The 22,124-nt window shown below is 30.2% G+C and overlaps 2 protein-coding genes across 27 annotated transcripts in view; both read left to right on the plus strand.

Moving 5' to 3' along the window:
• The window catches only part of LOC107998536 (kielin/chordin-like protein), a 77,631-nt gene extending 70,519 nt beyond the window's left edge, over nt 1-7,112 (plus strand). For all 3 annotated transcript variants that reach the window (XM_017057851.3, XM_028667082.2, XM_062081196.1), the window contains one exon: nt 474-7,112. In XM_017057851.3, the coding sequence (XP_016913340.2) occupies nt 474-688 (215 nt within the window). In that variant the 3' untranslated portion in view covers nt 689-7,112. The remainder of the gene's footprint in view (nt 1-473) is intronic.
• Nucleotides 6,200-20,803, plus strand: LOC107998534 (cytosolic endo-beta-N-acetylglucosaminidase). Of its 24 annotated transcripts, none has more exons than XM_062081176.1 (12): nt 7,426-7,641; nt 7,830-8,302; nt 8,376-8,819; nt 8,905-9,079; nt 9,144-9,362; nt 9,481-9,836; nt 9,940-10,122; nt 10,637-10,746; nt 17,982-18,234; nt 18,305-19,947; nt 20,035-20,309; nt 20,374-20,803. In XM_062081176.1, exons 2-9 carry the CDS (start codon nt 8,070-8,072, stop codon nt 18,011-18,013), a joined length of 1,752 nt encoding a protein of 583 aa, XP_061937160.1. In that variant the 5' UTR covers nt 7,426-7,641; nt 7,830-8,069; the 3' UTR covers nt 18,014-18,234; nt 18,305-19,947; nt 20,035-20,309; nt 20,374-20,803. The 24 variants fall into 24 exon arrangements, with proteins under 24 accessions (XP_061937156.1, XP_061937146.1, XP_061937150.1 ...); XM_062081180.1 differs by having other exon boundaries at nt 17,982-18,096; nt 18,189-18,234; nt 18,297-19,947; nt 20,035-20,803; XM_062081181.1 differs by having other exon boundaries at nt 17,982-18,091; nt 18,189-18,234; nt 18,297-19,947; nt 20,035-20,803.
• Nucleotides 20,804-22,124: the final 1,321 nt, after the last annotated feature.

Raw genomic sequence — 22,124 nt, forward strand, 5'->3', positions numbered from 1 at the left:
GGGGAAATATCGGGAGGATGTATCGTTGATCGACTCCCCTTTGTGCGACGATTGGTCGGAATAACAGTGTTCCGACCCTTCGAGCGATTGCCTCGATGTTTTGTACTTAACTGGCTCGTAATCATTAGGATTAGATGGGCGGGAAATTTAATTGAAATTTGATCAAAAATGATTTCCTATACTGTTACCGACTGAGATATAACCAAAGACAGTAGTAGAAATTACGAATGGACCGACTGTCTATTCTTTCCCCGAAAAGAATGAAAGCAACGAGAGATGATTTTCTTCGATCGAAAATGTAATTCTTTTATATTCGAAGAAAAGAAACGAGATTAACGAGATTAATAACCAAATTATGAAGTAAAAAACGATGCGGCCTTCGATTCAAATTTTCAAACACCTGTATGATCCACGAGAAAAGAAAGAATACGTGAAATGGCATGTTCTGATGGATGGACAAAATCTGATTACAGGAAGGGAGTATCGCGAGGGCGAGTTGCTCCCGCACTCGACCGGGAACTGCATCGAGTGCAGCTGCGGATCCGAGGGCCGCGTCGAGTGTTCGCCGCGGGACTGTGTCGCCCTTCGACCCGAGATACCAGTTGCACCGGATATACCGGACGCACCGGATGGCGATTTCGAAGTGTTCAACCTCGCGAGGGACCGAGGGATCGACGAGAGCTTTTAAAGTATTCGATGAAGTCGATCGTCGCCTGTTCGAAGGATCGAGACGCGAGCTACGTTTCTAGATCTTTATTCTTTATTGGGGAATTGTCGATCGATATGAATTATCTATCAATTGAACAGAACATTTAATCTGATTTTTAAAGATCGAATGTAAAGAGAAATTTTCGTGAGAATGTGATATGTTTTGTGAGTTATACAATGTATATATATTTCGAATAGTTTTTTAGTAAGGTTGGAAGTTTATTCTAATGTGATAATTAAATATTTATTTCATTTAATATAATATAAGAACAGCAATAATTTTTCTAAACATAGTTTCGAGACATATCGTATGTGTATATTATTATTGTATTAAAAAAGTAACAGAAAGTACAATTTCTTCCCACGATTACTTTCATATCGATCAACAATAATAATAATGATTTTGATAATAATTTTAATAAACGCTTATCGAGTTCTCAACCGTGTATAAAATTCTTCCAATCACGAGAAACAATTATAGAAACATTTGAACGGGAAAAATATTCCAAATGAATACGATTACACGGTTGAAAAATCTGTAAGTATTAATTAGTTCAATTTATATATATATATATATATTCTTATTCGTGTTCTCTCGAGCTTCTTCCCTCCCTTTGTTCCGGAATGAAAGAGTTTCCGGTCGAAAGAGAACTCGTGAAAAAATCGATTATCGATAATGAAACAATAGAAACCTTAAACGCTTTCTTTTCGCGCACCCGAACGATTAATCGAGGCGTAAATATAAAGAGAGAGAGATAGCTCTTAATTGCAAGGAAAATTATTATCCATCTATCGATGGGAATCACAACGATGATTAAAAAAAAAAATGACCAATGATTCTATTTCCACGTGGTGATAATTATTATTAGATTAAATTGTGGCCGAATAACGTATTTATGTTCGATTTAACCATTCAGCAAGATCGATAGTGGGACACTAATTAAGTCAGGGATGCTCTTCCGGCATTCACGAGCAAAGTGTAATTTTATTACCCTATGGGGTTTCTAAACGTTTCATTGGCGTGGGCCTAATTTATCAAAAGATGGATCTTGGCCACGATCCATCTTGTATCGATTCTCGTCTGGCCTCTATCGCGTTATAAATTTCATTTCTCTGTGTAGATTAATATCGATGATACATCGTTACATTATTATCTATCAACAGATTTCGATGCGGTTAAAATTTTTATATCGTTATTTTTCGATATCGTTATTTTCCAAATATTTATCTATTGTGCAAGTAAAATTAATACTGAGAGAAGAAAGTATATTTATTTATATAATTTATGTAATTTGCGTAAAAATCAGCAGTCTAATTATCGCGTAAAAAAAAAAAATCTCGAAAGAATGTTCCTCAGCGCCACGAAAGTACCAAACGATAGATCGATAAGTATTAGATTGTACTTGTTACATAAAAATTTTCGCTTATTTCGAACATTTAATATTTCCTTTCAAAATTCAAAAAGTATTTCTTTTAGGTTCCAAAGTCGAGACTCGCACACTAAGATAGATCCTCAAACGAAATAATTTTTCTAACAGGCGATCTATCTTCACACGAATCCTCGCGACGATCGTCATCGAGTAACGATGTGATCGAGGCAGAATCGAGGAGCTTGCAGCAAAAAGGAGGCAAATTCATTTAGAGGAGTTACGTAATAATTTTAGAGAAATTAAAAGAAATTGCTTATAATTAACTTATGCTAATTAGTAGTTATTGATTTCCCAAGTCTTTAAAAACAATTTAAAATTAATAGAAATTAAGTCTCAGAATATCATCGAGTTTCTTGAGTCTCAATATTCTATTCTATGTTAAAATTTAGATAAGAATGTTTTTAATTTTTGAATAATTAATTGAAATATATTTTTTAACACACATACATATATAAATTTCATATTATTACCGTATCAATATTACCGTCAATAAAATTAATTTCTGCATCCAAAAAGGTCCTCTAACATCCATACAAATATTTCTGAAAGAAAAGAAAATTTTTCAAATCTAGATAAAAATTGTTCTTAGATACTATAACTACTTATAATTAAGATTATTCGCGAAATTAACTAAAAAATTATCAATGGATCCGCCTCCCTTTTACCACAAGATCCTCGATTCTTGGCCAGTTTGGCCGCAAATTTTCTATCAGATAGACAACCCCGTAGATTAGCCGCAGGTTCGAACGACAAAATCCCGCGCGCTTTAGTTCTCCAAAAATAAGTTAGGGAGCGTTCACTCGTCTGTCGTGGTTTTTGTACACATTCTCGAACGAGAACGGGGGAAATATTTAATTTCCACGTTCGACGACACAGCGATGAACAAAATATAATTGTGTAGACGTCGGCCTACAAATGTACGAATTAATATTGCCGGGTATCAGGAAAACCGTGGTCGATCCGGTATTCCGTTTTAAAGGATGAAGCATTGCAGAGCTTGATAGCCCTCGATCTTTGTGCGGTGAGACGGTAGATGGCACTCGCGTCTCCTTCGTCTATATATATATATATGTATAGACTATATATAACCGAGACGTAGTCATATCCTGTTCGAGGCCGTTTCGCTTGGCTCTGCGTCATGAATCCTTGCGACGACCACTTCCTGTGCTTCTGCGAGTTATCAATTGTACGAGGTGTTCAGGAAATTTATTGAGCGATCTGAATTTGGCCTTTGTGGATTCCGTGAAACGAATTCTTTTCAGTTGAATACAAAATATCAATCCTTACGACCAGGGAAGATATACTTTAATAGTGAAACCATCGAAATCGAATTGACTTGTTTCGGATTCGTGTTTTCTGCAATTGTTAAGAAATGGAATAAATAAAAGTATGTTTTGACAAAATCAGATAGAAATAATACTTACTGTTGTTAAAAATTTAGACTAACCGATGATATGTGAGGATCGATTAATACTGATCGAACATTTCGTACATGTATATCATATCACGAGTGAATATAACAAATCATCACTGGAAAGAAAAAAATTAAAGAGTTTTAAGATGAATCGATTAGCATTAGTAAACGATTAATTAAGAATTATAATTAGAGAAAGTGAAAAAAAGCGTAGTGTGGAGTAAAGTTCTCGAGGATATTCTTAATTTCTTTCTTCTTTCTCCCTTCCTTGCTCAGATCAATGATTTATTAAGTTGTCCTTAAAATTTCTTTTCTAAAATTTATTTCCTCTATTTTTTTTTTAAAAAAAGCTTCTATTTTTAATACGCATTTAACATTTTATTTTGATTTACTTAATAAGAATTAATAAGAAATGAAAAAATTCTTTTCCTTCATTTCAAAACAGAAAAGGATATTTCATACAGAGTTAAAAAAAAAATTTAAAACATGTTTATTAAATGACCCGATCTGTTAAAGTTTGCTGATCATTGGAATCGAAGAGAACTTTGAGATAACCTAATAAAATACGTATATTATCAATTAAAAAACCACGTTATATAAGATAAAAGAAAATTAGAACGATACGAAGCGAAAAAAGTATTTAATAAAAATCGATAGCGTGATTTCATCATCTGAATCCAATCTTAAATAGCCTCCCGATCTATATACCGTATGTATATGTATTGCTCTTAAGAAGAAAAAAAAACAAATGGAATCCCGTGTTGTATGGATCAATTATTGATTAATACATACATACATATATATATATATATTCGTATATATACATATAAATACACGTATATACACGTATCTATATGCATTACACAAAGAACCAAATTATCAAGAGATAATATTATGCGTATTTATGCATATAAATATATATATATATATTTAATTATATATAGGAATAGGATATCCAAGCGTTCCGACTTATGCACCTTTTGTAGATATATATCCGCCTATCCGTTTTATGGTACGTATTTTCCTGTATAATTGCAGCGTTTCAATAATCGAGCTACGTTTGCGAGAGACGCGGAATTATTTCGAAAAAAGAAAGATAGCTCTGGGTTGTCAGCTACACGCATTCTAATAGCCTATAAATATAAATGTAATATTGGAAGATAGATGGACCACCTGTTTTAAGTACTCTTGACTCGTTATTTTCAGAAAATTAAATAATTTAAAAAAATAAGAGAAAAAAATAAACGTTGTGAAAGAATTTTTTATTTCTACAGAAAAATTATTTATTATTTGTGAAATAATGAAAGAAAGATTATTTTAATCGGATAAATTTTATTAAAGCAATGATAAAAATGGTAAGCAATAATAATGATAATTATTATCATTAAATACATATCGAGAGAAATGATCCATCTATTTTCAATATATTTCCATCTATTACCATAAATACATATGATCATGAAGAGAATATATCTCAGCGTACAAATAGTTAATGATCTTATGGTAACATCGATTACGATACAGAATCAGATACGAAAGAAGCGAAGGGTTGTAATTATACTTTTATGACGAGTTAATTGTTCATAGTTAGTCGCATAGTTAGGTAGAGATCCAATGTGATATATATACATTCAAAAGGTAACTTTGTCTAAAAGTTTTACAATACGTATATAGAAGGAGAAGCCACGACGTCTTATTGCAAGATTTGCCGTAACTTCTATGAACGTTCGTTCAATTAGATGTATACTATCATAGAATATCGAGCAACGTTTTGAACAATATCGTCGGGTTCGCTTTTTGCAACGATACGAGTTTACTGTCACACACATACGTATTAATCGCATTTTCGTTGAACGAGCCCGCGTAATCACATCATGACACGGCCTGTATACTTATATTATATCTTTGATGATAGTCAAAATAGAAAACAGGATGATCTCGAATGTTTATGACTACCGTGGAATAAAGATCGAGACTACTATTTTTTAATTGTGTCATTTTTCGAAGGAATCGCGAACAATCGCTATATTATCGTTTCATAACGATCTATTTCCTCGAGATTCAAATATGAAATTGCACAAAAAAAGGAGAAAAATAAAAAAAAGAACAAATGGGAGAAAAAAAATGGGATCATCACGAGATCACGCGGGACCATCATGGCAGTTCGTTTTTCCGTTAATCTTTTTCGTAACGATCTCGTACGTCTTCCAATCATCCCACATACTAATACCATTGTATCTGTCTTGTACCCGTGGGATCTCCTGTCTTCTTAAAAAACGCTAAATAAAGAAAGATCTTATGATACGTGTCAATTTTATTTCAATTTTTACCTATTGTAATTTTACATTTTATTATTTATTATTTATATATACAAAACTCCGAGAATTTTATTCACTACAGAATTTTATTTTTTATTGTCAAATTGTTTCGTTCAGTTAAGTTAGATTATTGATTTCACTTGTTTCATATTAAATTTGACTAATTTTTATCGAAATATGTTGGATATCCTATATGATATTTTAAGGTTAAAATAATTCATGAGTGATTAAAATTAATCCGAGATAACTATAGTATATGTTTAAATATATCATAGAAACAAATGAATAATTTAAAGAAGTATTTATATGTTACTTACCTGTAAAATTTCGTTTTCGATTTCGATCTTGAAAAATGTACTCATAATAAATTGAAAGGATCGCGTATATTTTCAAAGAATGCATATATATATATAACGTGACAAATAATTTCTATAAATAATAATTGCTAAATAAAATTTATTTATTTATTTATTTATTTTTTATAACAAACGATCTTTATAACGGCAAATCACAATTAACTCAACAATACAAAACCGATTTTAATATCGATAGTTCGATAGCTAATAATTGAACTCGCAATGTTTATCACGTGATTTGATTTGTAGCAAACTTTACTTATTTCCGAAGAAAAAATGAATCAAGAATCGAATGATATAAAAAATATAATGAATAGAAGCAAAAAGTGAAATCATCACGAAATCAAGCGATGATAAAAAATATATTAATAAGATGTTACGTAATAAAAGTATTATAATTATTTATGTATATTAAAATAACGAATAGTTTACAATACGTTTCATCGAACTGATATAGTAAGTGATATAAATTCATAAAGTTATATAATCAATCACAGAATCAATGATCGCAAACTGCTTTGATGTTCATTTTTTTAATGTGTTTAATTTTATTCTCAATTGGTACTATATGTAATGCATCTTGTATCGAGTTATTGTATTGAGGAATATATTTAGCGTGAGATGCGTAACGTATGGATGGAATGGATGTATACATATATGTATAATAGAACATCGATGATGTCATATAGTAAAATTGTGTATTAATTATGCATGTAAGATGACTAATTCAAGAAAAATAAGAAATAACGAATTAAAAAAAGAAAATATATGAATGCAAGAAGATATTAAAATTTTGAAATAAATGTAAAATGCAAGTACGAAATAATCTTTAATAGCAAGCCTAGTAAATAAATCTGTGAGAAAATAAAACGATTTTGGTACTCAAGTTTTTTTGAATTTTTCACGAAAAATTTAAATAAAAATAATCCCTATATTATTTTTGTGAGTGTTTATTTATTTTAATTTATAATCAGTTTTTTTATTGATACGTTATTTTTTTATTTGTTAATCGATTACTAGATATGTTCATATAGATTTTTATTATTAAATAAGTTACGTTATTTTTATTAATATGTGTTAAATGTTAATTTTTATTATTTTTTATAAATAAATTCCCTTTGTATATATATATATATATCTATTACATTTATTCAAAACAATTAGATCTCAATTAACAATTATAAGAAATATATCATGACAGCACAAGTTATATTAGAGTGCGCTACAATCATAGTTAAAAAAAGTTTAATTTTTAAAATTACAAAAAAGAAAGTATAAATTTTGTTTTGAATAAAAAATATTTCTAAATATTGATAATTTTAAAAACTGATAAAAAGAATGTTAAAGAGAAAAAATACTTTTAACAATATAGATGTATACCGATTTGATATCAATGATATAACCTGATATTAAAGGTTAGGTGTCAAACATTATATATTAGAACGTATATATGTTAAAACATTTATTCAATTATATTTATTTCAAGTTATTTTAATTTTTATAAAATATATATTTTTTTTAATATTTCTATATTATAAATATACGGAAACACCTGTTAAGATAATTATGTATATATATATGATTTCATAATTTCATTTTATAGATATATAAATGAACATATTTCGTTATCTATATTAACAGCTGGCAGATATTAAAACATAACGTATATATATATAAATACATAGATATAGAATTTCCGTTTGTTGAGCCTGTTATCAACATAATAGATTTTTTATATCATTATGATTCTTCCTATGACATAAATAGGAAAGAAAATCTTTGTTTAAATTAACAAATTGAAAATTATTTCAAAGTTATCTACAGAACAGTGCAAATTAGAAGGATGGAAACTGAAATCATAGAATCACAACCATTTAAGAATTTACAAGAATTATATGATAATGTGGATAATCTAAAACCATGGCCTGATATTAAGAAACTAAGAGAATCAACAGATTATGTGTATAATGGTTCGGAAATAAATATACAAAAGTTGTATTTGGAAAAATTTGATAGACAAGAACAACCAAGAACATTACTATGTCATGATATGAAAGGTGGTTATCTGCAAGATAGGTAATATGTGTACAAATTATTATGTTTGTTATGATATAAATATATGTTATTCATAATATAATTTTCTCTTCAGATTTATAGATGGATCAAAGTCTTATGAGTCTTACTTATTTTATCATTGGAGTGTTATTGATACATTTGTATACTTTAGCCATTATTTTATTACTATTCCACCTTACGGATGGATTAACGCAGCACATAATCATGGAGTTAAAATTCTTGGTACTGTAATAACTGAAAGAGAAGGTATATGGGATCTTATACTTATATCTCAGGAGGATGTGAGAAAATTTGCAGATGCATTAATAGTTGTTGCAAAATTTTATAAATTTGACGGCTGGTTATTAAACATTGAAAATGTGATTAAAAATGAACAAATCAATAATTTAATTTATTTTGTGAAATATCTAACAGACAATATTCATGAAGCAATAAAAGATTCTGAAATTATATGGTATGATAGTGTGACTAATGAAGGAACGTTAAACTGGCAAAATGAACTTAATAATAAAAATATGTAAAATTATTATTTCTATATTTTTATAATTATTTTTAAATAAGTAAGATTATTTTTATAATTATTTCTGTTTTTTATGTTTCAGAGATTTTTTTTTAAATTGCGACGGTATTTATTTGAACTACAACTGGAATAAATCAAAATTAGAAAATAGTTATGCACTTGCAAAAAATCATAACAGAAATGTTCATGATATTTATGTGGGATTAGATGTTTGGGGAAGAGGATGTCCTGGTGGTGGTGGATTTAATTCAACATATGTAATTATAATGTTTCATATTTAAAAGAAATGATTATTTAATATCTAATTATAATAATTTCCAGGCTTTACGAAAAATACGGCAAGAAAAACTTTCGGTCGCAATTTTTGCTCCTGGTTGGACTCATGAATTTTTCGGATCCAAAACATTTCAAGAATTAGAAGATTTATTTTGGGCACAATTGTTTCCTTATTTATATATTCATGTACTTATCTATGAAGAAGAAATATTTAAAACATCATTTTGCCGTGGAAGTGGTAGTTTGTATTATAGCTGTGGTGAGGTATATTAAATATTTGATATTATTTTTAAATATTATTTAATAAATATATTAATGATTGTATTATTATGTTGTTATTAATGTATTTGTTTGAACGTATTAATATATAAATCTTTTATAGATACAGTTAGATATGCGTACTGTAGAAGGTAAAAATATTTGGGAACAAAGATCATTTTACAACTTATCCAAACAAATGCCACAAATATCTGTACCTACACCACATTTACAATTTACATATGTTCCACAACTTCCTGAACCAAAAAATGAAAACGATCGAAATGAGTGTTCAAAACAACCGATACAATATATTTACGAAACAAAGAGAAACGTTATTCGAATATTAGAAAATGTTGTAAATATTCAAGACAAAATGCCAATCCTAGATATAAATTGCTTCGAATTTTGTAATCAATTTTCTTTTGAAGGTGGTGGTTGTTTAAAATTAATTACGAATGATCTTAGATCGTATCATAGGTAAGAATTTTACGTTTTATAATTAAATTTATAATATGATGATTATTTTAAATTTAATTTATATATAAATAAAATATAAATTTATAGTTTAAATTATTTATAGATTATTTCTTGTTCATATCGAATTCCAACAAGACATTGAAGCAACTATCATTTACGAAGAAATGATATCTTCTATGACGAACGGAACTCGAAGTGAACCAATTTTAATTTTGGGCAATGATACTGGCTTAAAATCTATTATCCATTATAAATCAGAAAATTTAAACTCAAGATGGAAGAAATGGTAAATTTATAAAATTTAAATTTAAATATTTTAATGTTATAAAATAAAAGATTTATATCGAATTATAAGAAATTAATAATATAATTAGTAATATCATCGTTCAATATAACGAACGAACGAATATAACATCTTGAAATTATTCTTGATTCTCAAGAGTCAATAACTTTAAGATAATTTTACGCTACCATACTCTTGGGATCTGCCATTCCGAAGTGCGATAAACTAGAACTCGAACTTATATCCTCAGATACAAAATACATCCACTATCTCGCGAGATACAAAATAGAGTTTCCAACTAAACTAACAAAGAACTTTCAAATAAACGTGCGAAATTTATTTATGCGCCTTTTAATCAAAGTGATTAATCTCGCGAAACAAAAAATCTAAAAGTACTAAATATATGAACTAGCAATTGAATTCCAAATCTCATTTATCGAACATTCAAAAAGTAACGTTCATATCAACGAATCAATTCCATATTTGTCTAACAGGAAATTTTCCTTTTTGCCGGCAGTGTTTATCTAACGAATATGAGGACTGTGAATGAGATCGGTATATCTTTCGCAAAGAAGAATATCTGTTATCTAGGAGAGATCATTCTCGAACAAAAGGGACATCTGAACTGTAAGTTTGCCACTTCGTAATGTATACTATCGCTAGCATTTTGTGCTCTCTCGAGAAATGTAACTATGTATATAACAGGTGGATTGCGTCACGATAAAAGTGTATCGCAAAAGAACGAGGTTCTCGACCGTGTAAAGAACCGTTCTCCGATTATCAGATCGAGTTGTGTACACCATTTCGTCTTTGAGAACCACTTTAGTGAAAGGAATACCGACGTTCCAACGCCTATTCAATATAACTTATCGCTCGATATTTCACAGGTCGATTTCGCGATTATGCGATAAGACCATTTCACATTCGATGTTATTAGTTTAAGATCATAAAACTAATCATTTTTTTTTTTTCATTTTTTGATTTAAATTTAAATTTATGCTCAATTCTCACTTGCAATTTCACGTTTTACTACCGTTATTTGGTGTTATTGTCACGATGCAAAAGTGTCTGCATTCCGCGGCCGGTAATTTGTTTGACGGAAGGACGAAAAATGTCCGAGAACCTTCTTGTATGGAGAACGAACGGAGCTATAAGAACGAGGTCACGACACCATAACTTCCACTACTTTTTTCATTCATTAGTCGCATTTCATGCATTATGCGCGGATTATTTTTGATTTCGATTCATCATTTTTGATTGGCATGTAAACTCAGAAATGTGTTAAGACGATTGATAAATTGACGATTGATAGAAAAATTTTTTTTTAATTTCATTTATAATATTTTCTATTTTATAAATACAATTTTCCATAATGTATTCATCTTATAATACACTACAATTCATATTTTTAGTATTTAAATACGTTATTATAGATACTATGAAATGAAAATATCGAAATCTTATTGAAAATTTTTATTTTTTATCTTGAATTAATTTCTTAAAAGTAGTATATATATTCTACTTATTAATCAATAGAATATGCTGGTATCTTTCATATCATAAAAATATTAATCATTGTCAAATAGAAAGTTCTTCAGGATACAAGCTGCATAAAATATTAAATAACCGCATTAACCTTAAAAAAATTGTGTCAGTGTAACAATTTATTAATATTAGTTTGCTGTGATCTAAAAGTCGTCGATAATTTTTCCAATTGACAAGTTGCGTAGTTCAAAATTCATGACAATGCACAACACCCACTTCAAAACGAACGGTAGTTGTAAGGAGGACAATCTGGTTGGGATTATTCGCAATGTATACGTTGATGTGAAATATTTGCAACTGTGGAATGTAGTATATTCCACGTATTCCATTTCAATTTTAAATTAGTTATAAATTATTAACTCATCTTCTTAAAATTCATTCATATTAGAAATCTCACAATTTGGTTAATTTATTATTATATTAACACAATTATAATTTATTTGTTATTTTTCCTCATCGGGTTAGATTAGATTTACAATAATAGAAATTATTTCAGATTCGCTTTTAAATTGCACTCAGCATGTGAAAAAGGCAATCGCTTGAAATTCGGCTGTGTAATCGATGCGATCCAATGATTTGTCGGAATATGGCCTAATACCGTTGAACCGTGACCAACAATCAACAATTTCACTGGCTACAGTGATGAAGTTAGCGCCAACAATTTTCAGGCGTGCAACAGTCACTAATGGTGCACCATTCATTACGGACCTCTAGATGTTCTCGAAGCAAACAAGTCATGGGCCGGTTGCTCGTTTGTTTTAGCAGTCACAGCGCAAATGAGAAACCCAAATTACGTTTTCGAGCTGTTATATGTCGCAACAGGGACTATTTGTAATCGGAGAATGTGGCCAGTTCATTGATATTCCTGCGGTTATCGGGTCGAATTTTTTTGTGGTTCTATACCTGCTGTTACACTTTGCATTATAAAACTTCTTTTCTATTCCTTTTTTCTTTTTCTTTTTCTTTCTTTCTTTCACGATGTGTTATTTCACTCGTCAGTTACATCAAGTATATACCTTCGCATTGTAATACATACGATTGCTTTCGATTTGCATGTAACCTTTTCGAGCGCATTGTTTTTCGATTTGCACGTGGGTATCGTACTTTTCATCATAAGTAAGTCTCATAAGTACTTCAACAGTTTGGCCAACTGTTTGATAACGGTATTTGAATTTAACCAAAATGTACAATAGAAAATAACCATAAATTATTTGAAAATTATTATTTTTATTCTTTTTACGGGTCAATTGTTATAAAGTATATATTGTTTTGAATATGTAATTTTGAAAATAAAAATAAAAAATTTATATAAAAAAATAAAATAAAATTTATATTCACAAAATTTTATTTCGTAAAGATATTCCATCATAATTTTCCGTCCAGATCCTCAATTATCCTCAATCGGGCAGAATCGATTCGAAAAAAACATCGAACACGCTAAAATTTGTCCTAAAGCCACAATGTTGGGAACGAACCGGTGTAAAAATAAAATTCATTTCACAAGTGGGACGATAAACGGTACCAAAACGATTGCGCGATCGAATCTATTCGAAAATACGATAAAACATACGGCAAAATAATGGTTCGTTATCTCTATGCTAGGTGCTTGCTCGACAACAACTACAATATTTTTAGGATCCTTGATACGACGTTTAAATTACCTCAAGGATGATCAGATCGTACGATTTATGAAACGTATAATCAACCGTGGCGGGGATCGGCTCTTGTCACGGTCGATAAAGCGAAAGAATGTCGTTTTTGGTCCTTAACGTATCGCATGGATGTTCTTTCGCAACTATTACCATGAGTATCTTCGACGTTTCTTTCAAGCTATCGCGGCCGTGTTTACGACAGAAGATCGATGACTCTTCTCCCTTCCGTCATCGTGTCGGCGCATCCTCCACCTTCTATCAGCGTGTAGGAAGCAACAAAGTGGGTGTTGAACTCCGTTAGAAGCGTTTTACGAGAATTTACCACAACCTTGAGTGCATTCTTCGAAGAATGCGCTTTCTTCGCGCCCATTCTTTCGTGCGATTACGTGATTTTTCTTTATTCGTGTATTTTTTTTTCTTCTTTTTTTTCTTCGATTTAATCCTTTGTGAAATGTCAATTTGCAAATTTGAATAATTTCTTAGTTACATCATCATCCATGGAACTGTATAAAGTAGCTATCGTGGAATAATGGAAAGTGAAATAAATTTTATTATAGGTCCCATTTCTTTAGTTACATACATAAAATGATGCATATAAATAGTAGATATGAATTTTTACATAAAAATGGTGATAATAAATGAAATACCGGTTGTTCTTTTGAATTTCTCACATGTTTGAGTCATATTCTAGGATTGCTAATAACTTTCTATTGTTACTCGAATGAAATTTTCAAGGCCTCACTTGACTATGATCTTTATAATTGCTAATTTTCTAAGCTTCTAAATGTAAATTACTTTTTTATTTATTTTTCTTCTTCTTTTTTTTTTCCTTTTTTTTTATATAAAAGTATACCTACGAGGGACTTCGACGATGGATTCGTTATTACAAAAAATTTCAGATCGTATCAATAATTTAATAACTAATTTAGCCATTTAAATTAATATAAAAAAATGCTATTGCAAACTAATTACAAAACAATTAACGGGGATATAAAATAAAAGATACGAGTATCTAATGAATAGAAATGAATAATATGATAATTCGAACCTTAAAAGAAAAAAAAAAAAAGGAAGACGCGTATTTATAGTTTTATTATTTTAATTTACTCGAAGGTAAACTTTTACGTGACTTTTGATTAATTTTCTTATAAATTTTTCGTTTCTCTCAGAAAGAAAAAGATTAAAAAGTGTGGATATTTATGTGTTTATCGGTAATAATTTATTTCTCGCTAGGAAGACATGACATAATTCTTGCACAGAGGTTCAATGACACACACTTATTTCTATTTCACTTCTATTGGGTCAACGACCAAATAATTTCCCGGTGAAATCTTAGAAACATCTCTGCACAGGTACTGTTTTACACCGCTTCATTGTATATATTTTCAGACAAAAGATATTTCACGTAATGACAAAGTATATATCAAAATAATAACATTTTATGCAACGCATAAATATCTTTTCATTAGAAATTACAAATAACAAATTATTAATGTTTAATTGACTTGTATTCATCGTTTAACATAATTTTTCTTTCGTTTAGTAAACGAAAATAAAAATTATAAATTTTCTTCTTTATTGGTATAATTGAATCGGTATAATTTTACAAGGAATTCACCTATCTAATTTTTTCTTATTGCCTTAATTTCTAAGATATTTATCAATATAAAATGTATAAAAATCCATTAACCAGAAATAAAATTCCATGTACATGATTGAATCGAATACCCTTTTAAAAAAGGGAAAGAGAAACATTTTTCACTGATGATAGGCTGCATTCACGATCTCGCATTACAGGCTGTAAAACCTTCATCAACGAGCATACAATATATTTTGATCCTCTATTTCTCCAAGGCTTCCAACTTCCGCCTCCAATACTTCCGTTCGACTCTCTCGAACGATCGAGTATAATGGAAATCGATGGGATTCTAAATCGTTGTTTCTTCTCGTATGGAAGAACGTTTGTGCCATTTCCATAAAATCTCCGCCATTTCTCGCTCGCGAGAGGCAACGAGAGAAGTAACGTTCATATTTACAAGATGAGATCAGACTGTTTTCCTGCTCGGCCAAGGCGATCTGGTCGTGTTGGTTCAACATGGACGAGGAGAGAGATGAAGAGAGGTCTCGTGCACGTCGGCTCGTGCCTCGATCAAGGAAACATTTTCAACAGGACAAACCTCTCTTCTATCTTCCACCGCGTTTTCTGCATTCCGTGTACGAGATACGACGGTGAAGTCTTCCCCTGAAAGGGATTTTCTTTTATTCTCATTAATGAAAATATCTTCCTTTGTTATTTTTGTTTTTGGGAAAAAAGTCACTGAGCTTCACACGTGTTTGTACAAATACATCTTACTTATTTCTATTATATATATATATTATCTTTTCAAAGTTTTCTCAATAATAATGTTATATAAGCATTATTGTGATGCAAGATCGACGAGTCGCTGGTGGAGGAAAAACCTTTTTAATACTTTCAAGTAATAGTCCTGGCCGACTGTTTATCCACCTGATACAACTTCATAATCGTGTATATCAAATATAATCGTGCAATATCAATAAAAGTTAGTTAATATTTCTCAACTTTTGATTCGGTCTAACAGAATCTTTTTTCTCTCTCTCTCGTAAAAATTTAATGGTCTTCCATTCTACGGCAGCTTCGAGAAAAGCATTACTTACTTACTTACTATTCGACAAAATTATTTGCTCGCCTCCCAAAACCGCTTTGGAAATGATCATCGCATTCGGCAATTAACGTTTTATTAACGATGGATTTTATCACTGCGAGATCCCCCGCGAATAAACGTCACGTTCGAAAGCGAAACGTTGATCTCGAAATCTGCTTGGCAAGCGGATCAAATCGTTCGTGAGATTGCTCCACGGGGAGTTAACCACTCGGGGTTGTAGCGTTCGAGCTTGAAACTGTTTTCCCTGCTGGAACCTGGAGATGTGTAACGAGTCAGCAAATGTTTTCACCTAACAGTGGCTTGCCAAGTTTGCCAGATTGTTTGCTGGAGATCTTAGGGACCCTGGCAATTGTCCGGATTCCAGTTTTCTAATCAGGGATTGGTTTCTGACAAATTGGAACTGAAAATAGAAAAGCTGCAAAAATATAAAATTTTTATCGTTGGAAATTTTTGTATTCTCGAATTTCAGTAGGAAATTCTATCTCTCTGAGGGAGGAAAGTTGAGAAATATGCGAGTCTGATCGATCAAAAAAAGGAATATTTGGAGATTTTATTTTCTGATCAGTCAAAAATGAAATGGATCGACTTAAAAATGGAATAAGTAAAATTAGATCCGATTCACTTTTACTTTATTTTACTTTATTTTCAATTTATCGCACACGTCCCCGATTAACCGTGACTTTCTACAGCGGAGCAATTAACGCATTCCTCGGCCGACAAATCGCAATCACGGACGTGATCGCGTTAGCAAAAATATCCGGATGGAAGTTAGTTTTCGCAACGAGGATCGGTTCCGCCATTAACCGGCCAACAAATTAATTTGCGGCGCCGAAAGTAAATCCAACGGCGAAACCTATCGCGCATTAATTAAAATGGGATCGTGTCTTAAATGTTGAAAGGAATGAAAGTAAAAGAGGGAGGATATTTCGAAATCCGATGATGAAGCTATTCTTTCGGAATACGATATGAATCGTGATAAATTTGAATCGTATTGAATGTTCTCGAATATTTTCTTTAATATCGAAAATAATTTCAAACGAGTTTACATCCTAAATTAGCGTCTCAGATAAAGTAAAATTGTAATTTTCTTTTTTTTTCTCCACAATTTTAAAATTACAAAAAACGATTTTAAATTCAGGTCGATTAAATATATCGAAAAATTATAGTGTAGAATAATTCGAGTTAACCTTGCGTTCATGCAAAAATATCTCTCTCATTTTACTGAGCATATTTCGAAACTTAAATCGTTCACGAGACATTCTTTCTCACGTTGATTCGCTTAAACGCCTATTTCCTGGGGAATGCGTAAGAAAACTTTCGATTCGAACGTTGCGAAGAGAATTAGAATTAGAATTATAAAAAGAAATATAAAAATCGTTCGTTAAAATTTTGGGCTTATTACCTTGTTAAACAGTAAAATTATATCGATTTGATATTCCATTTCCACGTAGATACAGAAATGCGAAAAAGAGAATAATAATTATTCGTATTTTATTAAAATCAAATGATGCGCTTCAGATAGCGGTTTTGTATCGTAGAACGATTGTTAACGGGATGGATCGAGATAAATCGATGAGCCGAGAAAAAGTGGACGATCGATTCGTTGTTATCCTGTTTGCACGAAACAGGCGATCCTCATTTGCAAGTAATTGCATTCGCGATGAGCTTACATTTCATACGTGGAGAGCGCGGAGTAGGGGGTATCAAAATTATTTGAAAAAGAAACGACATTTAACTCGTTAGAATTAATGAACGAAGTAAAATTTAATGAAGTAAAATTGCACAATCTTCGTCGTTATCTTTTTCAAATTCCTTCAAACACGATATTTAATCTTGAAGTTGCACCACCTAACCTCGTATCGTCATAATTCTTTAATTATTGCGAAGAAAAATAATTATAATTATTTCAACTTAATTATCTCAATTCATTAACTGCTCTTTACTCTAATTCAATCTAATCTAAATTGATTCCTATTTTCAGGCACCTGCTTCTACACTGTCTGCAACATTTAATTTTTAATCCTCCTAGCCTACATGCGATCCTAATACTCCACCGTCGTTTAATTTCACTGGATGCGACGCAGCTTCGACGTTAAGTATATATATATATATATATAAACTATAAAATTCATACTATTAATTACACAGAAGCTGGTCATTACATCTTATCGTTTTATTTCAATCGTAGAGCTCAATTCAAATGGAACTGAAAATTAAAGATGCGTAAGGACAAGGTACGATCATAGTTGAGAATTTTTATGGATTATTTGCTTGTGATGATTGATTTAACAATCAGTTTCACAGGAAACTACATACACGAGCCACTTTCGAACAACTTTAAAATTCAGGATCGATAATAGCTCACGCGAGAAATGAACGCTGTCACAGGCATTGACAAGTGAATGGCTCACTTGTAGTCGGTCGATGAACCTCTCGATTGAAAATCAAAAAAGATCAACGGGCAGAATCCGTGCAACGAAAGTCGGTGGTATCAGGTGGAGGAGCGGTCATTAACTTTTCCCAATAAAAATTCATGACTCTCTCCCTGTTTGTCACGTGTTCTTTATACACTTTCACCTCTGCCTATCGTTAAATAAATGAATTGTTGAGAAGAAATTGTCAAGAATCATGACGTGTCTATTGTTTATACTCGATCTATTCTTTTGTAAAGAGAATTATATTCCAATATCATTGTACCGTCGCCAATAAAATTGATGCAATAAAATTTTTCATTCGATTGCTTAATCAGAATGACGCGAACAAACAACTTTTTACCGAGTATTTGGCTTAGAAATTCAGTTTGATCGATGAAGCATAACTGTGAAATAATTATTTTCGAACGAATACCATTAAACGATGCATGAACTTTGTAAAATGCAATTATTAAGACGTTCACGCGATGTATTACGTTAGATTGGCTTTTATTGTTAAATGGAATATGCTTTTTTGAACGATTTAGCGAATTTAAAAGTAAAATTCAAAAAGTTAGAAATAAATTGAACTTAATACATAAAATACAATCCGATAAAATTGTAAAATATTTATAAAATTTTTTTGAAAATTTCTTAGAAATAATAAATTTGTAATTTTAATAAAATAATTTAAATGTGCGATTTACACGAAAATTTTTCGATAAAATTTCGATAAAAAATAATTTGTTTGTAAGAATAAAATTCTTTTTTAATTTGGAACATTCGTTGAAACAGGCGATCAAACACATCATCACCTATAATCAAAAATATGATATAAAATTTATATTTATTAAAGAAATTCAAATTAGAAATAATTTTATCTTTTCTTTTCTTAAAATTTAAATCACTACTATGTATAGAGTAGGATTTGAAAATTATGTCTATTATAATCTTATAGGTTAGGATTCGAAAACATTAAGCGCTTTATTTCAATACGTTCAATACGAAACTAAGCCAACAGGATATTTGTACATTCTAAATTGAATGGAAATAAAAGTTGGTAATGCTTTGAAACATCTAATAAACATAAATAATGAGAGAATTTCAAAATAATGATTTCCTTTCTTGCTAGAATACTTCCCTAAAAGGAGGAATAAAACGATCGGATTACAATCAATTAATTTTTCTCATTCGATCTTATAGACAGATATTTCATGGATCTAATACATATATATAAAAATAGATCGTTTACTGTGTCGGACATGGCTACCCTGGTTTCCTCTTTCCGCTCCACTGGTGTTGCATTTTATCACGTGTTATCGCGATTCGCGGATAAAAAAAGGAAAGGAAACATCATAGAAACTGGATTTTCCGGTCAACGGTGTTTCTTTTTATTTCGACGTGCACACGTTTCGACCGAATGAGATAATAACAAAATAATTCTTGACGGATAATCGTAATATACGTCACGATAAATTTCAAAACGAAAGATTGTAAATATTGTGCAATTCCAATTTGAGGTTAGATTAGAAATTCGTAAGTTGATTTTGTTTGTTATTAATTGAGTTTGTATGTACATCTTCTGGATTAAGATCAATAATCATTTATATTCTCTTTCTTTAGATGACATATTCGATATAAATACCAGATCAATTTATTATTATATCGTAAAACTTTGTAACCTAACATACGGATTCGAATATCGTTATTTCGTGTTATAGTATGATTGATTATCATTATATTATTCTGCTGTACGAGATTATTAAATGTAATAAAAATGCGAGATATTATTCTACGTTTTAGAAAATTCGATTAGAATTTGATCGATCTTGTTTAGAAGCTTATTCATCGTTAAGGAAAGTGACAGAGCGATTTAAACGAGTGTTGTGCAAGCAAAGGTAAGAAATAATTTCCATAAAGCACAGGTGCAGGAAGATCAAACGTGTGATTGAATTCTTTTAGATTTCAATTATCGGGAATAGCTGTTAACTGAATTTGTTTTTGCGTACACGGGTAAAGGTATCGCGTAAGATCCTGCGCGATGCAACATGGGATCGCATTCTTTGCCTTTTCTTGCGACAGTGCTATTTCCCTTGTAAATTTTATTCGGGAAAAAAATTCTAATCACGCGATTGCGAAATTATAAAACAATAAATTAGTTGTAAAAAATAGAAAATATATATATATTTTTAATATATTAGTTATATTTATGATACGAATGTATTTAAAAAAAAAATAATTTAATTTTTAAGAAAGACTTTTAATTTTTAATGTATGTGTTAAAAAATTGTATTGTAAGATATTTTAATATAAATATGATTCGATAATTTTTTATCATTATATCTATCACATGTAACTTAATAAATATATTTTTTTTAATCGTTTCAAAAAATTTCTAAAATTTTTCTACATACCTTTTCATTTACTTAAATAAAATTCAGATGTAATAAAGTTTAAGCTTCATAATGTGATTAAGTAGTAACGAAAAAAAGAAGAATTCAAAAAAACAGCAAAAAAAAAATAATAATTATCTCTCTCTTATTATTAATTTAAAATTTTTGAATATTTTGGCGTTAGGCCAATGGAAAATATATACTAATGCTTTCAACTCTTCATAGTCAATAAATTTGAATAATTGCGTTACGCATATTAACATTTAAGATATGAAATAATTTTATATCTCTCAGAATTCCCATAAAAATGTTTAACATCAAAGAATATCGCAATCCAAACTCTAAAAATACTTAAATCTTTTAAATTCCTATTAAATCTTAAACTTTGCTTTCTATAGAGAGAAAAAAAAAAAAAAGAAAAAAATATGATTCGACGTCTCGACGTTTCGTTTCATTGAACCGCAATCTCGATTCATCCGGAAGCATCCAAAGAGGAAGTGGACAATTTCGATCCTAAGATGAAAAATAACTGTTTGATCCGCGTTAGAACGAAAGTAAGAGCGAATCAGAGACCAATTTACTTTTAACGCGTACCTGTGTCGGTCCATTGCACTTGCTGGAATATAATATCTATCTATAATAAGAGATCGATTTCGTTCCGATCGGCAAACGTATCTCACGATTTCCATTTTCAAATTGTTACGGCAAATGCAAACGGGAGAACGCGTTTTACTTGGAGGAATAATTGGTATTAAGTATCATATACATATGATAAATTTAACGATAATAATGATTTTTGTCGTTAAATGATAAAATATAATAGAAAGTAAGGCAAATTGATCAATTTTACTTTCTACGAGATTTTTAATTTTAATGCTAATATAAATGATTTTCAAAAGCTATTAAATTAATAAGTTAACTATTAAACTAATCAGCTTTAATCGTTTTTTTAATTGACTCGTGTAAAAGTTTCATTTATTTTATTATATATAGCCTATAAAATATGAAACAAAAGAATATTTAATTTCTGTTGAAAACAACACCCACGCATAAAACTTGACCCGCTCTATCTAACTTTATTTAAAAATTAAAGAATGCATGGAACGTAAAATATAGAAAAAATAAAGAAATGCTGAAAGAAAGAAATTTATCTTAATTAAATGAAAATAGAAAGATATTTCCCATAAAATTATCGAAAGTCCAATTGACGAACGAACACCGATGACGAAACTTCCACTGAGATTCTCTTTTGTCTTGAACAAGTGTAATTACTTCATCATGTTTCGTACGCCAGTCGTTATGTAAATTAAAATTTTGCAA

The sequence above is a fragment of the Apis cerana genome, linkage group LG11 (genome assembly GCF_029169275.1).
Source record: "Apis cerana isolate GH-2021 linkage group LG11, AcerK_1.0, whole genome shotgun sequence".
In the NCBI taxonomy this organism is placed as follows: domain Eukaryota; kingdom Metazoa; phylum Arthropoda; class Insecta; order Hymenoptera; family Apidae; genus Apis; species Apis cerana.

Excerpts from the sequence above, each read along its gene's own strand:
- LOC107998534 (XM_062081162.1), top strand. The coding sequence starts at position 8,070 with ATGGAAACTGAAATCATAGAATCACAACCATTTAAGAATTTACAAGAA. Across the intron at positions 8,303-8,375 it reads GGTGGTTATCTGCAAGATAG|ATTTATAGATGGATCAAAGT; the intron begins GTAATATGTGTA and ends TTTTCTCTTCAG. Across the intron at positions 9,837-9,939 it reads GATCTTAGATCGTATCATAG|ATTATTTCTTGTTCATATCG; the intron begins GTAAGAATTTTA and ends AATTATTTATAG.